Source organism: Leopardus geoffroyi, chromosome D4 (genome assembly GCF_018350155.1).
Source record: "Leopardus geoffroyi isolate Oge1 chromosome D4, O.geoffroyi_Oge1_pat1.0, whole genome shotgun sequence".
In the NCBI taxonomy this organism is placed as follows: domain Eukaryota; kingdom Metazoa; phylum Chordata; class Mammalia; order Carnivora; family Felidae; genus Leopardus; species Leopardus geoffroyi.
Window position 1 is genome coordinate 11203622 of NC_059342.1, and position 14855 is coordinate 11218476.

Sequence of the window (14855 nt, forward strand, 5' to 3'; positions counted from 1 at the left end):
TTAAGCCGACTCCATGCTCCGTGTAGACTCTGATGCGGGGCTTGATCCCAAAACCCTGGGATCGTGACCTGAGCCTAAATCGAGAGTCAAATGCTCAACTGACTGAGCCACCTACCCCTAAAATGCAATCTAATAAGTCAATTTTTGTCGTGAGTAGTCGGTCGGAAGTACATCGATTTGGGTAACGTGTATGTCCAGATGGATCTGTGGCTAGGTGCTAGAATAACTGGGGAAAATGCATGGGTTAGACACTCTTATTTATACAAATCTTGATAATTTTCCTCTATTGGGATTTTCTTTTCTATTCTTTTGTAATAGGAAATTTATTGTCAAATTGGTTTCCATACAACACCCAATGCTCATCCCAACAGGTGCCCTCCTCAATGCCCATCACCCACTTTCCCCTCCCTCCTACCCACCATCAACCCTCAGTTTATTCTCAGTTTCTAAGAGTCTCTATTGGGATTTTCGTAAGCACATAGATCAAATATCTTCAGGGATAGGGTTGAAGAATAAGTATTTCGTGTTGCGGATCACGTAACGGTTTATACCAGGAGTTAGCAAACATTTTTCTGTAAAAGATAGTAAATATTTTTGCCCTCGTGGGCCAGTTTCTGTCATAACTATTCAGCTCTGCAGTTTTGACACAAAAGCAGCGTAGATAATACGCCGAATGGGGACAGCTGTGTTCCAATAAAACCCGATTTATAAAAATAGGTGGCAGGTCAAATTTGGCTGACAAACTATATTGCCAACCCCTGATGTAACCTACAAATTAAAAAAAGAAAAATTTATGACTGGTATACTTTTTTTGGAATTACAGAACATTTAGAAACTTGGCAAGTCTTGGTCAGTGGCGACTTTGGCCTCATAATTTAATTGAGAGTAGGTGATGCATGCGGGAGAGAACATAGCTCATGTTCAGGGTGCGCGTTCATTAAGTTCATTGGAGGAGGATGCAGCGCTGAGGCAATCCCATACAACTTCACGCATCAAAGTGACACTCAACAGACACGAAACTAGAGTTGTCACAGCACAGAACTGGGCTGGGTCTAAAATTTTTTTCCACCCATGCAGAGGAAGAGAATTGTGGCGTTCCTCACTTGGAGGTCTCACACAACACCATGGGTTCTAGTAAGATCCCACGGCTGGTTCCGTAGGAAGGAGAGACATTGGGCTAGCCTTTATCATCTTTTCAAGCACCCAGTCTATTCCAGGACACCCGATGTAGATGCTAACCGAAATTCTATGAATACGGCCAAAGCTATGGTTACCCACAAGGAGAAAAATCATAACATGATTTCACTGTAAAAAAAGAAAGAAAAAAAAAAGGCTTAGTTGTGAGCTGATAACACATTTTGATGGTCTGCTATGGCCCGAGTTCTTAAATACCTCCCACTGGCCATATACCAATTGTGTAATGAATGGGAGCTACAATAAAGGGTTGAGTTTAGTGGTCATCAGAAGAGGTGGCCTTGAGTGGTTTGGAATCTACAACAGGTGGTTAGGGCTTCAGCCTTAATATTACTTTAACCCACGTCTGCCTAAGTCCTAGTCCTGAGCAACCAGTCACCTACTCATGTGTCCCGTATATGGTGACAAGGGGAGTGCAGGCTTAAAAAGAAATAACAGCTTCAAAAGCGTATGTAAAACCATGACCGTGGATGCAGTTATGGAACCTTTGGGGCCTTATTGTCAGTTTGGACATAATTTGGTATGTAACACCGATCGGTAGGGGATTGCTTCCTTTACTCTATTTAGAATGTCATAACGATTCACTCCTCTGGCATCACAAGATGGGTAAGGAAACGGTTACTGCTCGTTGTAATGTGGTCACAATGTGGTCCAAGCTTACGGAGAGCAAGTACTGGGTCTTTGTCTTCATATACCCAGGGCTTGGCCCAGGACTCAATCCCCAGGGACGATAAAATGTTTGCCCATCGAACGACTCCTGGTTAGTACCATCCTGTTTGCAGAGCTAGTATCATAGAGAGACAGGTTGCCAGGAAGGGAGGGGGCTCCTTTTTGTCACGCAAATCATGGCAGGCAATGCATCGCTCCAAAAGAGGCTAAGGCTTTTTTGGGACTGGACAAGAAATGCCTGCAAACTTTAAAAAACAGAAAGCCATTCAGATGGAATCATAGTGCCCCCGCCCCACCGCAGCATTTGGGGGGGGGGGGTAAGGCATTAGATTTATATGGGAGGTATATTTTTAATAATGGCTTATTCTTAGCAAGCAAGATTTAAGGCCAGACAAGTTTCAAGGGCAAATGTCTTAGGGCAAATGTCTGATGTCAAAGTCGCCCGAGACTTCTCCTTTTTCAGACATAACAACTGACCAGACTTATTATTTTGTTTCCTCCTCTTCTTTCCTCTGCCCCCTCCCAATATGCTTATTTATAACAAGGGCTTTGTCAGTTGTCTTAAGAAAACAAATTTCCTTCAACACACATTACAATATGATCTTACGGTCGTATTTTTCAAATATCCCTGCCACTAATGAAAACAGATGCACAGAGAACGGAGACAGTCTGAGCCAAAAGCCAATTAATGCTGCCACAGCTCTGCCCCCACACCGTCCTGGTGGCCAGGGTGTAGAGTAAGAAGGAAGGACAGAGCCAAGAGGATGAGGTTGTATGCAGGAACCCCAGAATCCAGCTGAGGCTCCAAGCCCGAAACATTTCATTATAGACCTTACTTGCTACCAGGGAATGTAAGTGCGAGGAAAGAATCAAAATAGATGAACTTACAGCAAAGGGCGGGGGGGGGGGGCGGGGGGAGGGGGGCGGGGAACCTTAACACAGGTAATTTGCTTGACTGTCATAAAGAAATTGCCTACTTCCATTGCGTCCAGGGACCAACTTTGACCCCAGGGACATTTATTAAATATCACCCCCTCCTTTTGCCTCCCCCTCTTTCTGGTTCCCACATCTCCCGACCAAGGGAACATGAGCGTCTGTTCAGTTTTGCCCCTAAGTCTCCCCCAGCAATAACCACGAGTAGGTACTAATTGTTACTACCCATGTATTCTTTGGCTCACTGACCCGTTCTGGGTGTTCTTGGTCTCAGGGCCTAAGGATCATTTTCTCAGACGCCTCACGGCTCATCTTTCGGCTCAGTTCCTCCAGTGGTATGCGGGCCACCATCAGACTGTATGCGGAGAGCTACGAGAGGGACCCCGGCGGTCATGACCAGGAGCCTCAGGTACGAAAGCAGAGCTGTGTCCTCAGCAATATGTCTCGTCACTCCTGGAAAATTTAGGGAGCTCTCGTGGGCCTTTAGTGGGGGTTATCTGTCTTTCTGGAAAGTAAATTCCATATCGATAGATCCAGCTAGAGGACAGGCTTAGAGTAACCCTAAGCAGATTTCCTTCCTTCCTTCCTTCCTTCCTTCCTTCCTTCCTTCCTTCCTCGCAATGCTTGAAAAAGAAAATTGGGCTCTAGCCTCTATGATGGGTTTAGACCAACACCTCCCAAATGACTTCCCTTTCTTGACTATACTGCAGCTTGTTAATTGGGGGTGATATCAAGAGACAGCACTTGTATGGACGAAGAAATGTTTAGTTAGAGTCAAGCTGGTCACAGTCCTCAGAGCCTTGACGCTGCACATGTAAATAAGGAATCTCCAGGTGTTTGGCAAACTCTGGGCTGGATCCTGACCTTAAGGTGCCAATACAGGTGCTACTCTGGGCCTCCTCTCTGAGACTGCTGCAGAGCCCAGATTCCCTTGACAAGAAGGTCTGCCTTTAAAGTTAGGGAGGCTAAGCTAGGCCAGCCAAGGCTGGGCCACCCTGTGTCTGGCAAAGTCCTTTCCTGTTGTCAACAATAGAGCTAATTAAGAACTCAGAAAGTACGTATCCCCACTGCCACATTCATCAATGCTGCGGGCAACATTAATTAAAACCAGAAAGGACCCACCAGAACATTGGGTACCTCCAGCTATAGTCCTGGCCGCCCCTTGCCGCCTTGGTCGTTACTCCACCCTGGGTTCTGAAGCAGAGTCCTTGCTAAGGTGGTTCCTTGAGATGAAAACGGTGGTTCCATGCTTCTGGTGTGGAGAAGTAGAGAAGCAAAGAGAAACTCACTGCTTCTCATTTTCGAGTGACTCAGACTTTCCCGTGAGACTTTGCCGTAGTTGGGCCCTAGAATGATCTCAGAGAGGGTCTTCTTTCGCTGTCAGCGGTTTAGCGCGTTTTCCTTAAAATGGTATCTCTCTCAGGAGAGCCTCGAAGAACCAGATCAATATGGAGCCGTAGATCGTGACACCTGGCCCTGTAGCCAGAAGATCTGTTTGGAGTCAAATCATCCCAGATGGGGCAGTAGAGACCCTGGAGGCTGACAGCTAGTGTGAGGGTCACCTAGTGCATGAAGCAGCAGAGCAGGAAGCCAGTAAAAGGTCCTTGGCCCTTCCCGGTCAGAATCACAGGCTTTCCATTCAAGGACGGGCCATGCTCTGCCAACATAATTGGTCAGTGAGTACATTTCACCCAAGATAGTACCAAATCGTGCAAGAATTGGAGGCTTACCCTCTCTTTCCATATAAAACCCTTCTCCTCTCATGTTGGGAAATGAGATTAAATCAAGGGCCTAGAAGTCCGGAGCTACAGACAGGGGGAGGAATGATATTCCTGGCCTCAGCCACTCTGACTCACTCTGACTCGAGGCTAGTTTTTCTCAGCATTCTTTTCCCTATTTGCACCGGGTAAGTGGTGATGATATCTGCTGATTTTTATTTACCTCCCACACGGACCACAGGAATATGACATCCAGGCCTTTAGACACGTGTGAAAACAGTCCTGTGCACAAGTGAGTTTCTCTCTGAGGTGTTACACACAAGCGAAGTGGTGCTCCCCCTCGCCTTTTCTTCCCCCGAAGCTTCCCTTGAAGCTGGAAACCTCCATAGGCCTGGGTTGTGTGTTAAGTATATGCTTCAGTCTGTGGGTAAAGAAAACATAAGTAATGCTCGTTCCCACGTAGTTTCCATTCTGTAGGTTTAAAGAGTTCACCATTGGTTGGGGATTCCTTTCACTGATCATGTTCTTCTGATCAGTCATCTAGATGCCCTCTCTTTTTCATCATGAGTGAGGGTCTTCCCAGATGTGGCTCGGTGGGCCTCACCATGTTTAGGTCACGATCCAGCTAAAAATGTTACATTAAAATCGAACTCTTTATTAAAATATCTTGTGTCATTGACTCACCAACTTAAGCCCTGTCGCATAATACATTTAAGTCGAGGTGTAATTTAGAATAAGATTTTGAAAGACATCTGACCCCCTAACGAAGGGGAAGGAGACACCAGCAGGCTCACCCATCACAGTACTGCTGAACCACACCTAGGCACTTGACTTCACTATACCTCCTTATTGCATTGCTTTCCCAGAAGCCCAGCTTCTGCCTTCCAAGAGCTCTGGGAGGAAGAGCCACTGGTCAAGTGTTAACAGAGACCAAAGATAAGCCATGCTCCTCGAGTTATTACTGATCCGGGGCCTGATGGGCAAAGACCAGCTGTGTTGCTTCCTCAGCTGCAGAGACCTCTCCCCACCCCCCCCTTTTAGCTTGTTCCCATTGGCAGCCCAGAAAACAGAACAAATACCCCTTCTCCCCTCACCCCCCCCACACTTAGACACCCAATAAAGTATCTCTCGAATGTCTAGAGATCCCATTGATAAACGTATCCAATTCAACAGGTGTTAATGTCTCACCTGCCCTGACTCAAAACCCACCTACCTTCCAGTTAATCACCAGAGGACTAGAGAATTCTCTTCACCTGACTTCTCGGCATCTGGCTGTTTTACTTGGCACGTGGAGAGTTCCTGGTCCGGACATCTCTAACAAGTTTTTATTGAAGTTCTAGTTAGTTAACGTACAGCGTTGTCTTCGTCTCAGGTGGTAACTGTAGTGGCTCGGCAATTTCATCAGCCGGTGTGCATGACAACAGGGGCACTCCTTAATCCCCATCACCTACTTCACCCGTCCCCCCCACCCCCACCTCTGGTAACCTCAGTTTGTTCTCCACAGTTACGAGCCCGTTTCTTGGTTTGCCTCTCTTTTTTGCGCCCCTTTGCTGGTTTGTTTTGCTTCTTTAGTTCCACAGATGAGTGAAATCATATGGTATTTGTCTTTGTATAATAATTTCTTAACTACATCAAAAAATACTATTTGTAAATGAGAGAGACAGAGACAGCTTGAGTGGGGGAGGGGCAGAGAGAGAGAGAGAGAGAGAGAGAGAAAGAGAATCCCAAGAAGGCCCAATGCTGCCTGCACAGAGCCTGACGTGGGGCTCGAACCGACGAATCCATGAGATCATGACCCGAGCAGAAACCGAGTCGGACGCTGAACCGACTGAGCCACCCAGGTGCCCCGTCACACACACAAAATATTTTTTTTTTTTAATTTTATCCATCTGTGCCTGGGAACAGGTGGTGAGGGGAGGAGGAAGATGGCAGCCCTAGTGAGAGGAGATGCTTGCCTTGCCCTCACTCTGTGTCCTGGGTAAATCAGGAAGGCAAGCCTCCGAGGCCTGTTTCTGGAAGATCACATCGTTTTGAAAATAGAAGATTCCTTTAATTTTACTGGCCATCAGTAGGCCTCCAACAAGCCCTCAAACCAGCTGGTAATAATTTGGAAAAAGGGATGAGCCAAAGGATCTCAGTTCACAGGTGACCGGAAACAGTCCAAGTGTTTCCGTTTTGGTTCCCACCAAACTTATTAGCAGAACTGCTAAGTTAACTGTTTATTTACCTTCTTTCCTTTTCCCTTTGAACCTGAGGGTGGAGTAGCTAACGAACAATAAAAGACCCAAAAGGAAAAGGAAGGAGAAGTTTTGCTCAGGGCTGGATAATCACAGCCTGATAATCAGCTCTGGCTAATCAACACTCGGCTTTAACACTTGGTACTTTAATTGCAGAATAAAACCACACCCTATCCCACCCCAGGTTTTGGAAGGGGCCCAGTTTTCCCCAACCCTCCTTATAATCAACGGACTTTATGAATTTCTGATAAGCTGTAGATAGAATAAAGACCAATATCTAAGCACCAGGAGTCAAATTGGAATTCATCTGCCCAACCAAGGGCTGGTTGCCATTTTACTCTATTTGTTCTTATGACTTTATAATCTAGAAATGTTAAGTCCAGAGCCATTTTGTGCTTTATATTGGGAGGACATAGAACTTCTCATCTAAACCAGGATATTTTTGAGAACGAAACGGGGCACTGATAATAATTATGTTGAGAATGTCCCCAGTAAACCAGGATATAGGGTTACTCTAGTTACATGCCTTCATGCTATCCTAGATCTGCACATCTCTTTAGAGGTGGGTTCCCGAGGGCGCTAGCAACATAAACCTAGTAGTACAAAGGGAACGAACCAGTTGGATCCATGGTTCTAACAGAGCAGGACCACTTGGCTGGCTGGCTGGTTGGGGGGGGCAGGGGGGTTGGCGGTGTTGATAAAGATATCTGTGCCTGGTCCTCCCTCTGAGAGATTCAACTTTAATTGTTCTGGGGAAGGGACTGCATTTTTGAACAGCCTCCCAGATAAGTCTAGTTAGATGGTGCTCTCAAACTTCAGTGTTTATTTCAATCACCTGGGGATCTTGTTAAAAATGCAGATTCGGACTCAGTCTGAGGAAGGCCAGGGAGTCTGCCTTTCTAACAAACTCTGAGGTCATGCTGTGTTGCCGGTCTAGGAGCCACACTTTGAATAGCAGAGTTGGATGAACCGCTAAGCCTTAAAGACAGGTCATTGAATTCTTGGCAATTGTAGGAAAAGCAATACCTTTATTTTTTTTTAATTTTTTTAAGTTCATTTATTTATTTTGAGAGAGAGAAAGAGTGTGGGCAGGGGGAGGGGCGGAGAGAGAGAGAGAGAGAGAGAGAGAGAGAGAGAGAGAGAGAGAGAGAGAGAAAGGGAAAAAATCCCAAGCAGGCTCCCTCCTGTCAGTGCAGAGCCCAACATGGGGCTCAAACCCATGAACCCTGTGATCATGACCTGAGCTGAAACCAAGAGCCAGATGCTCAACCAACTGAGCCGCCCAGGTGCTTGAGCAATTCCTGTGTTTACTGTGCTCGCATGCACGGGGCTCTAGATTTCTCTCTCCAGTAGCGCCCTGGAATGAACTGGAATGTCTTCCAGGCACCTCCAACTTGACTTACTGCAGAAGTGGCCTCCTGCCAGCTTCCCTCATCCCTCCTTGCTCCAGAAGACCCCTCCTTCTTTACCTGAGGGAGTCTTCATCTCTCTCAGTAAATGGCAGTTCCATCCTTCCCAGAGGGTTCAGCCAAAATCCTAGGAATCATCCTTGACTCTTTTGTTCTTCCTCCCATACTTCACATCCAACAGCAAACCCTATGAATGACCTTCAAAGCACAACCAGAGTCTGACCCCACCTCACCACCTCTACCATTTCTCCCCAGGACCAAGCTCCTGTCCTGGCCTCTCGATGACTGCCATTAGCTTCCTACCCGGTCTCTCTCCTTTTCTCCTCTTGCCCACTCCACCCCCGCATACCGAAAGTCTTAGCACAGCAACCAGAATAACTTTTTTTTTTTTTTTAAGTTAAATTCCCCTAATCGCTCTGGTACGGTCCTCCAGTGGCTCCCTATCTCACTCCGGGTAGAGCCAAAACCCGTACCAGGGGATCCAGCCCCCTGCTGGAAATGATCCCCTTCTCCCTCTGACCGCGTCTCCTACCTCTTGTCCTGTGTCTTTCTACCCTCCAGCCCTTGTTCTGTGCACTTACCAAAGACACCCTGCCTCCTGCCGCTTGAAAGCGGCTGCTTCCTCTGCCTGGGGTGCTTTTCCCTCCAATATCTCAGTGGCTTGACCTCTTGTTTCCTACTTGAGGACTCCCCTGGCCGCCCTGTGTAAAATAACCCTCACATTTGCATACCGTTTATCTTTCTCACCCTGCTTGACTTTCCTCCATGGCACTTACCCCATCTCACACATATATTCACTTGCTTTGCTGTCTGTCTCTACCAGTAGAATGTAAACACCGGGAAAAAAGTGTGTCAACACTTTGTCAGTGTTCTTCGCTGTTTCCCCAAGCGCACAGAATACTATCCGGCAGAAGGTAAATGCCCGATATAGTTTTGCCGAACAAATGAAATATTCAGTGTTAATTACTTCCGAACATCTCAGACGCATTATATCACCTGGGAAACAAGTATTCTGTGCTCAGTGTGAACCTTGGTGCTACCATCAGGTTCTCTCTTAACGCTTGAAAGTTTGAAGCAAATTGTTGTCATTTTTAAGGTCCCTGCCAAGTGCCAGGAACCATTCTAGATACGTTAGATATGCCCATTATTGTGTTAATCGTTCCAGTGCCCGCCTCCCCGCCCCCCCCCCCCCCGCCAGAGTAGAATTATCATCCTTCTTTTTCAAGTTGGTAAACTGAGTCAGGGAGCCATTAATAGGGAGCAGGCAGTTTCTGGATTGGAGAGTCAAACTAGCTCTTCCTAAAACCCAGGTTGTCCATGCTAACCCTGAGGTCCAAGGAGAGAGGATTTCCTCCTACCTCTATGCTTGAACCCAAGGCTGCATCTGGAGCCTTAGTTCAGTATTTACTTACTGAGATACTGTTTTTTCCCCTCACACCAACCAATCCCCTGATTCTCAGACATCGGTGGGTGCCCAGCAGTTAAATTCAGTTCTGACACTAACTACCCGGAGTTAGCCCAGACCCCACAGATTAAGGGCTCAGTCCCACAAGACTGCCCCCACTTAAGAAAGGGGTGCCCAGGCTCCCCACATTTCTGTTCATTAGAATACACATTCAGGGGTTCCCACGATCCCCTCCTCAGCTTTGGTAATTTGCTAGAATGACTCACAGAACCCAGGAAAGCACTTTGCTTACTACTGGTGGTTTATTATAAAAGATACAACTCAAGAATGGCCAAACGGAAGAGATGCATAGTGCAAGGTATGGGGGGAAGGGTGCTCAGAGCTCCCATGACTCCTCCTGGCACACCACCCTCCCAGGACCTTGAGGTGGTCACCAACTCAGAGGCTCTCTGAACCCTGTTTAGGAGTTTTTACAGAGGTTTCGTTACGTAGATATGATTGATTAAATCGCTGCGCATTGGTGACTGAACTTCACCTCCAGCCCTTCTCCCTTCCTGGGAGGCTGGGATTTCCAACCCTCTAATCACCTGATGGTTTCCTCAGGCTGCAGCCCTCATTCTGAAGCCATCTGGGGTCTGTAAGAGTCACGGCGTCCGCATAAACTCAGGTGTGGTTGAAAGGGACTTACTATGATTAACAAATCCACTCATATCACTCAGGTAGTGCAAAGGGTTTGGGGAGCTCTGTGCCAGGGGCCAGGGACAAAGACCAAATATGTGGTTTTTTACACCACACTTATAAATGTGGATAAACGTAAGTGCTCTGAAAACAACCAGTTTTCCCTCCCTTAATTTGAGTTAGCAAGGAACAGGTTTTAAAAAAATCATCTAAAACATAATGTTCTAGATACATCCTCGTTGGGTTTTATACGCAACGGGGCATCTAAAGTGAGGGGTTAAAAACTAGGGGAATAAAATTAGAAATGATACGTGTGATGGGGAAAAATCGGAAACAATGGCGTTCAGAAGTGAAAAACGTAAATGGATACCCACTTAGGTATTCAGTTTTCATGACAACATGAAAATGTATAGACGTGTGTGTTTGTGTTTGTACATGCTTATGTGTGTATGTATGTGCGTGTGGTTTGTGTACGTATATACATATACACACACAGAGAGTTTTGGAGTCATAGCAGTTAAATATATGTGAAAAACATCATGTTGTTACTTAGAAAGAAAATCTGCGCAGGGATGTATTAATAGCCTTGCATGAAGAAAAAGATGAGAAGGCAGTTCATTTTCTTTTTCTCCTCGGAGTTTAGTCTGGATTGCTATAATTTGAAAATATGGAGGAGGGTGGAGTGATGTAGGGAGAGTTTAGAAAAGAAACACGTGGTTAAAGGGTTGGGGTGTAAACTCTGGCCAAGTTAAAGAGCGGGCTCATTTTGCCTGTCAGGGAGGCATGACCTGGAGGTCTTCAGGAATTAGAAGAATAATACGATGCAGAGAAAGATGACCAGCTGTTCTCCATAACTAATGAATATGTAATGTGATGAAATAAACTCAGGCTGAACTGGAAGGGATTCAGACTGACTGTTAGAACAATTTCTCAACTGTGAGGGCGTCTGCCCAAGTAAGATGGCCGGTTTGTGCTTTTCTCGGAGTCTCTATGACCACACAGATTTAAATAATTTTTAAATAGAGGCAGGCGTGGAAAGGATGGAACAAGGTAATGTGTCAGCGTTTTCTAGAACTTTAAAATTGGAGTTCTGTGATTATTATTTAAAAAAAAAAGAAAGAAACAGGGTCTGGTCAGGTGGGTTAGATTCCCCTCTAGTGGCATAGAAATGAAATTAGGACAGCTGTGTTTTCACAAAGCCGAGTCACTTGGAGCTGAATGAAACTTGAGAAAACGACAAAGATGTGTGAGTTTTCTTTATTTCTACTCACTCAGGTGAATAGCCTCCTAAAAAGAGTGAGCGGAGCAGTCCTTTCTCTCCCTAGATATTGCAGCCTGCACTCGCGCTTTGCTATTCCTCTGGGTTGTTCTCCTTGGATCGAAGAACTGGGATCATCACCTGTGGGTGTGTGAAAAACTCCCTTGGGCCTTTCCCTGCCTCTGCTGGGATCAGACCCCTCTTCAAGGTGCTGAATGGGCACTCAAGCCTTTGTGGGCAAGCGTGTGCCCTGATGAGAGCTGACTGCGGCTGTAAACCACTCATGGTGAGCCCACAGACAAAGCCTAGCTCGATTCCCCCTTTTTGGCAATAAGCACAAAAGAGACCCTTCTCCCAAATCTTCTAAGGCTGTCTGGCATTGCCATTTTACCCCCAAGAACCTGGTGGCCTTAAGAAGCAGAAGAACTAAAAGGCGTGCCTTGATCCTGGCTTTGGGTCAATTGTAAATTAAGGTTTAGGGACCCAAAGCCCGGAAAAAATTGGATTTCCCCTCCCTACTTCCCCCTATGGAATTCAAAATAAAAACAAAGTTAGCTTCAAAAATAAATGTCAGGAAATCTAACAAAACTTTTGGTTTTTCCTTCTGAGGCTGTTTATTTCGGCGTCTCTGCTTTGCTGTGCCCAAAGCGCATGCCTCACCAGCCATTGGTGAACCTGGCACAGTTTGTGTCCACAAATCGCAGAGTCTTGCTGGGTCTTGTTTACTCAGCCTGAAAAGGGAGCATGAATGAATTTGCCTTGGTTACACAAGTACAGAGGGTCACTGGCCATAACTCCTCTCACCAGATGAATGGGTTTGACAACTGTGGCGAGCACAATCTGTCTTTCCCGGCATCCTCTTTGTTCCAGCCCAGATACACCACACAAGCAAGTTTCCCTTCGGCAGAAAGCTACCCGAATCTCATCAGCTGGCAATGATTCAGGCTTTCTTTGAAGCGGTGCTCTTCTTTGGCGGATAGTAAATCATTTCCTTTGCTCCTAAACAAAAGTGTTTCTTGGTCAATGAATACTGGCGGTGAAAGTGGAGGTTGCCTGTGACCTTCAGGAGAAGGCTCTGGACTAGACTGTGCCCTCAAGCAGTATCAGGAGGAGACATTGCCTGGGCTCGCCACCGCGGTCGTGCATTTTTCCTGGGGAACATACGTTCTGGGTGGTTAAGGGGAGGAATGTGGCTGTTTTAGCTCTCCTGTCTGCTCTTGGATGATTTCAAGTTTGACATCCTCATCCCAGAAAGAGAAACCCTGTTCCGGATGAAGTGAGGGAGCTCTCCGTCCTTTGTTTTTGCCTCCCAGGAGAGCTGAGAGGTATGACAAACTCTGGAAGGGCAGCATTTCAGTCCCAGAATGCGTAGGTCTTAGGAGAGAAAACAGCGAAAGGTTTATGAAATTCTTGCTTTGTGGGTTGTGTATGCTTGTTTATTTTATTTTGCTTTGGGTTTTATTTCCAAGCATTTCTGTTTGTAGAAATCATCACGGAAGGTGTTGTTTGGTAACTTGGGGCCTGTGTATTCCAAAGTTAATGATGGGCAGGTGGGAGGTAATGAGGCTATGAGAGTGTTTTAATATGTAGGTTTTATTATTTAGGTATGGTGAGGCCAACAGATTAGGAGACAATCGCCACTGAAAAGATGGCGGGTTACTCATTGTTCCCAGGAGGACCGGGCATGCCGCTCCATTCAGGGCCACAGGGGGAATCACCAATTATGAGGCAGAAAGAGTCGGGGGGAAATGTGGGCAAGAGCTTTTATTACCAGACTTAGCAGACTGAGGAGACGTAGGATTGGCTAGTGTGAATAATTTTGGCAGGCTCTGAGGTGGAGGGGCTGTTCCTGGTTGTCTGATACCTGGCCCTTGGGTGATTAGGGCCAGTGGACAGTGGCCCAGAATGTGAAAGTCCCATAAAGGAGATATTTGGGAATGAGACTCGGGATTGATTGGTCTGCATATGAAAGGTGTGTTCATAGGGCACCTATCTGCTACCTCTAGAAATTAGATAGAAATTTCTCCTCCCTGGGAGGAGCAAACCCTTCCACTATTAACAAGGCCACAAGATGTCAAAGCACCACAATAAAAGCCATGTGTCATATGGAGAGGAAAAGACAGAAACACAGTCACTTTTCCAGGTGTTTGGGGGCACCAGGATTTTGGCCCGATGTCCCATTGTCCCACCATTGGGCTTTGGAATCATACACCCTTGGCCTTGAGCCCTTGGCAACTTAATCTGTAAGCTTCAGTTACTTTTCAGTCATATGGGGATAGAAATACTTTTTATTTCGTAGGACTGTTGTGATAATTAAATGAAATCATTCGTACAGAGTGTTTTGGACAATGGCACACGCAAAGTGCTCAATAAATGTCAGCTGTTACTAATATTGTTCTTGCCATTATTTTTATTAATAGCAGTGGAGACCAATTTTCTGATCACACGAAGATCAAAGAGTCTCAGACTAACTAGTAATTTGTTTTGTTGGGGTTGTCCAATAGTCCTATCCAAGACAGGGCGCAATTGGTTGGTTGTTCCCAACTCATTTGCCAGAGAGAAAGGATTTGAAGACAAGAGCAGGTGTGAGACAAAGGGTGGGCTCATCGGAGAGAAGATTGTAGAATCTCTGTTCCTGGTTGTAAGATAAGTGCTTGATGGCTTCAGAGTATTAAATGCAAAAACTTAGCCCTACAGAAGAGGTGTTAACAACTTTTCTCTACAAAGGGCCAAAGAGCAAATACCTTTAAGTTCTGCTAGCTGTGTTAGTCTGCTAGGGCTGACGTCATAAGGCCAGGTGGCTTAAACAATAGAAATGTATTATCTCCCAGTCTTGGAGGCTGGAAATTCAAATTCAAGGCAGTGACAGGGTTGGTTTTCATCTAGGGGCGGTGAGGAAAGATGCGTTCTTGACTTCCCTTCTTGGTTTGTGGATGGCCATCTTCTCCCTCCGCTTCTTCACGTCATCTTCTCTCTGTGGATGTCTGTGTCCAGATTTTTCCTTCTTATAAGGATACCAGTCACATTGGATCAGGGCCCACCCCAGTGACCTCACTCTAACTTGATTGCCTCTGTAAAGACCCTGTCTCCAAAGAAGATCACTTTCTGAGGGACTGGGGGAGGGTCAGGACTCCGACATGAATTTCGAGGAGGTCACATTAGTCCTATGGAACTGTGTTTACCAGTTCTCAACTGCCCTTGTAGCACAAAAGCAGCCACAGACAATGCGTCAACCAATTAGTACATTTACTTACGGACAACAAAATTTGGACTTTGTGTACCTTTCCCATGTCACAAAGTATTCGTCTTCTGATTGTTTTTAACTGCTTAAAAATGTAAAACCCATTCTTGTTC

At 46.0% G+C, this 14855-nt stretch overlaps 1 protein-coding gene across 2 annotated transcripts in view; it reads left to right on the forward strand.

Moving 5' to 3' along the window:
- PGM5 (phosphoglucomutase 5) overlaps positions 1-14855 on the forward strand; it is a 185354-nt gene that overhangs the window by 146211 nt on the left and 24288 nt on the right. The window contains exon 10 of one of the 2 annotated variants that reach the window (XM_045469642.1): positions 3071-3205. The exons of the other annotated variant lie outside the window; for it this stretch is intronic. Within the exon in view, the coding sequence (XP_045325598.1) occupies positions 3071-3205 (135 nt within the window). The remainder of the gene's footprint in view (positions 1-3070; positions 3206-14855) is intronic. 2 annotated transcript variants of the gene reach the window in all.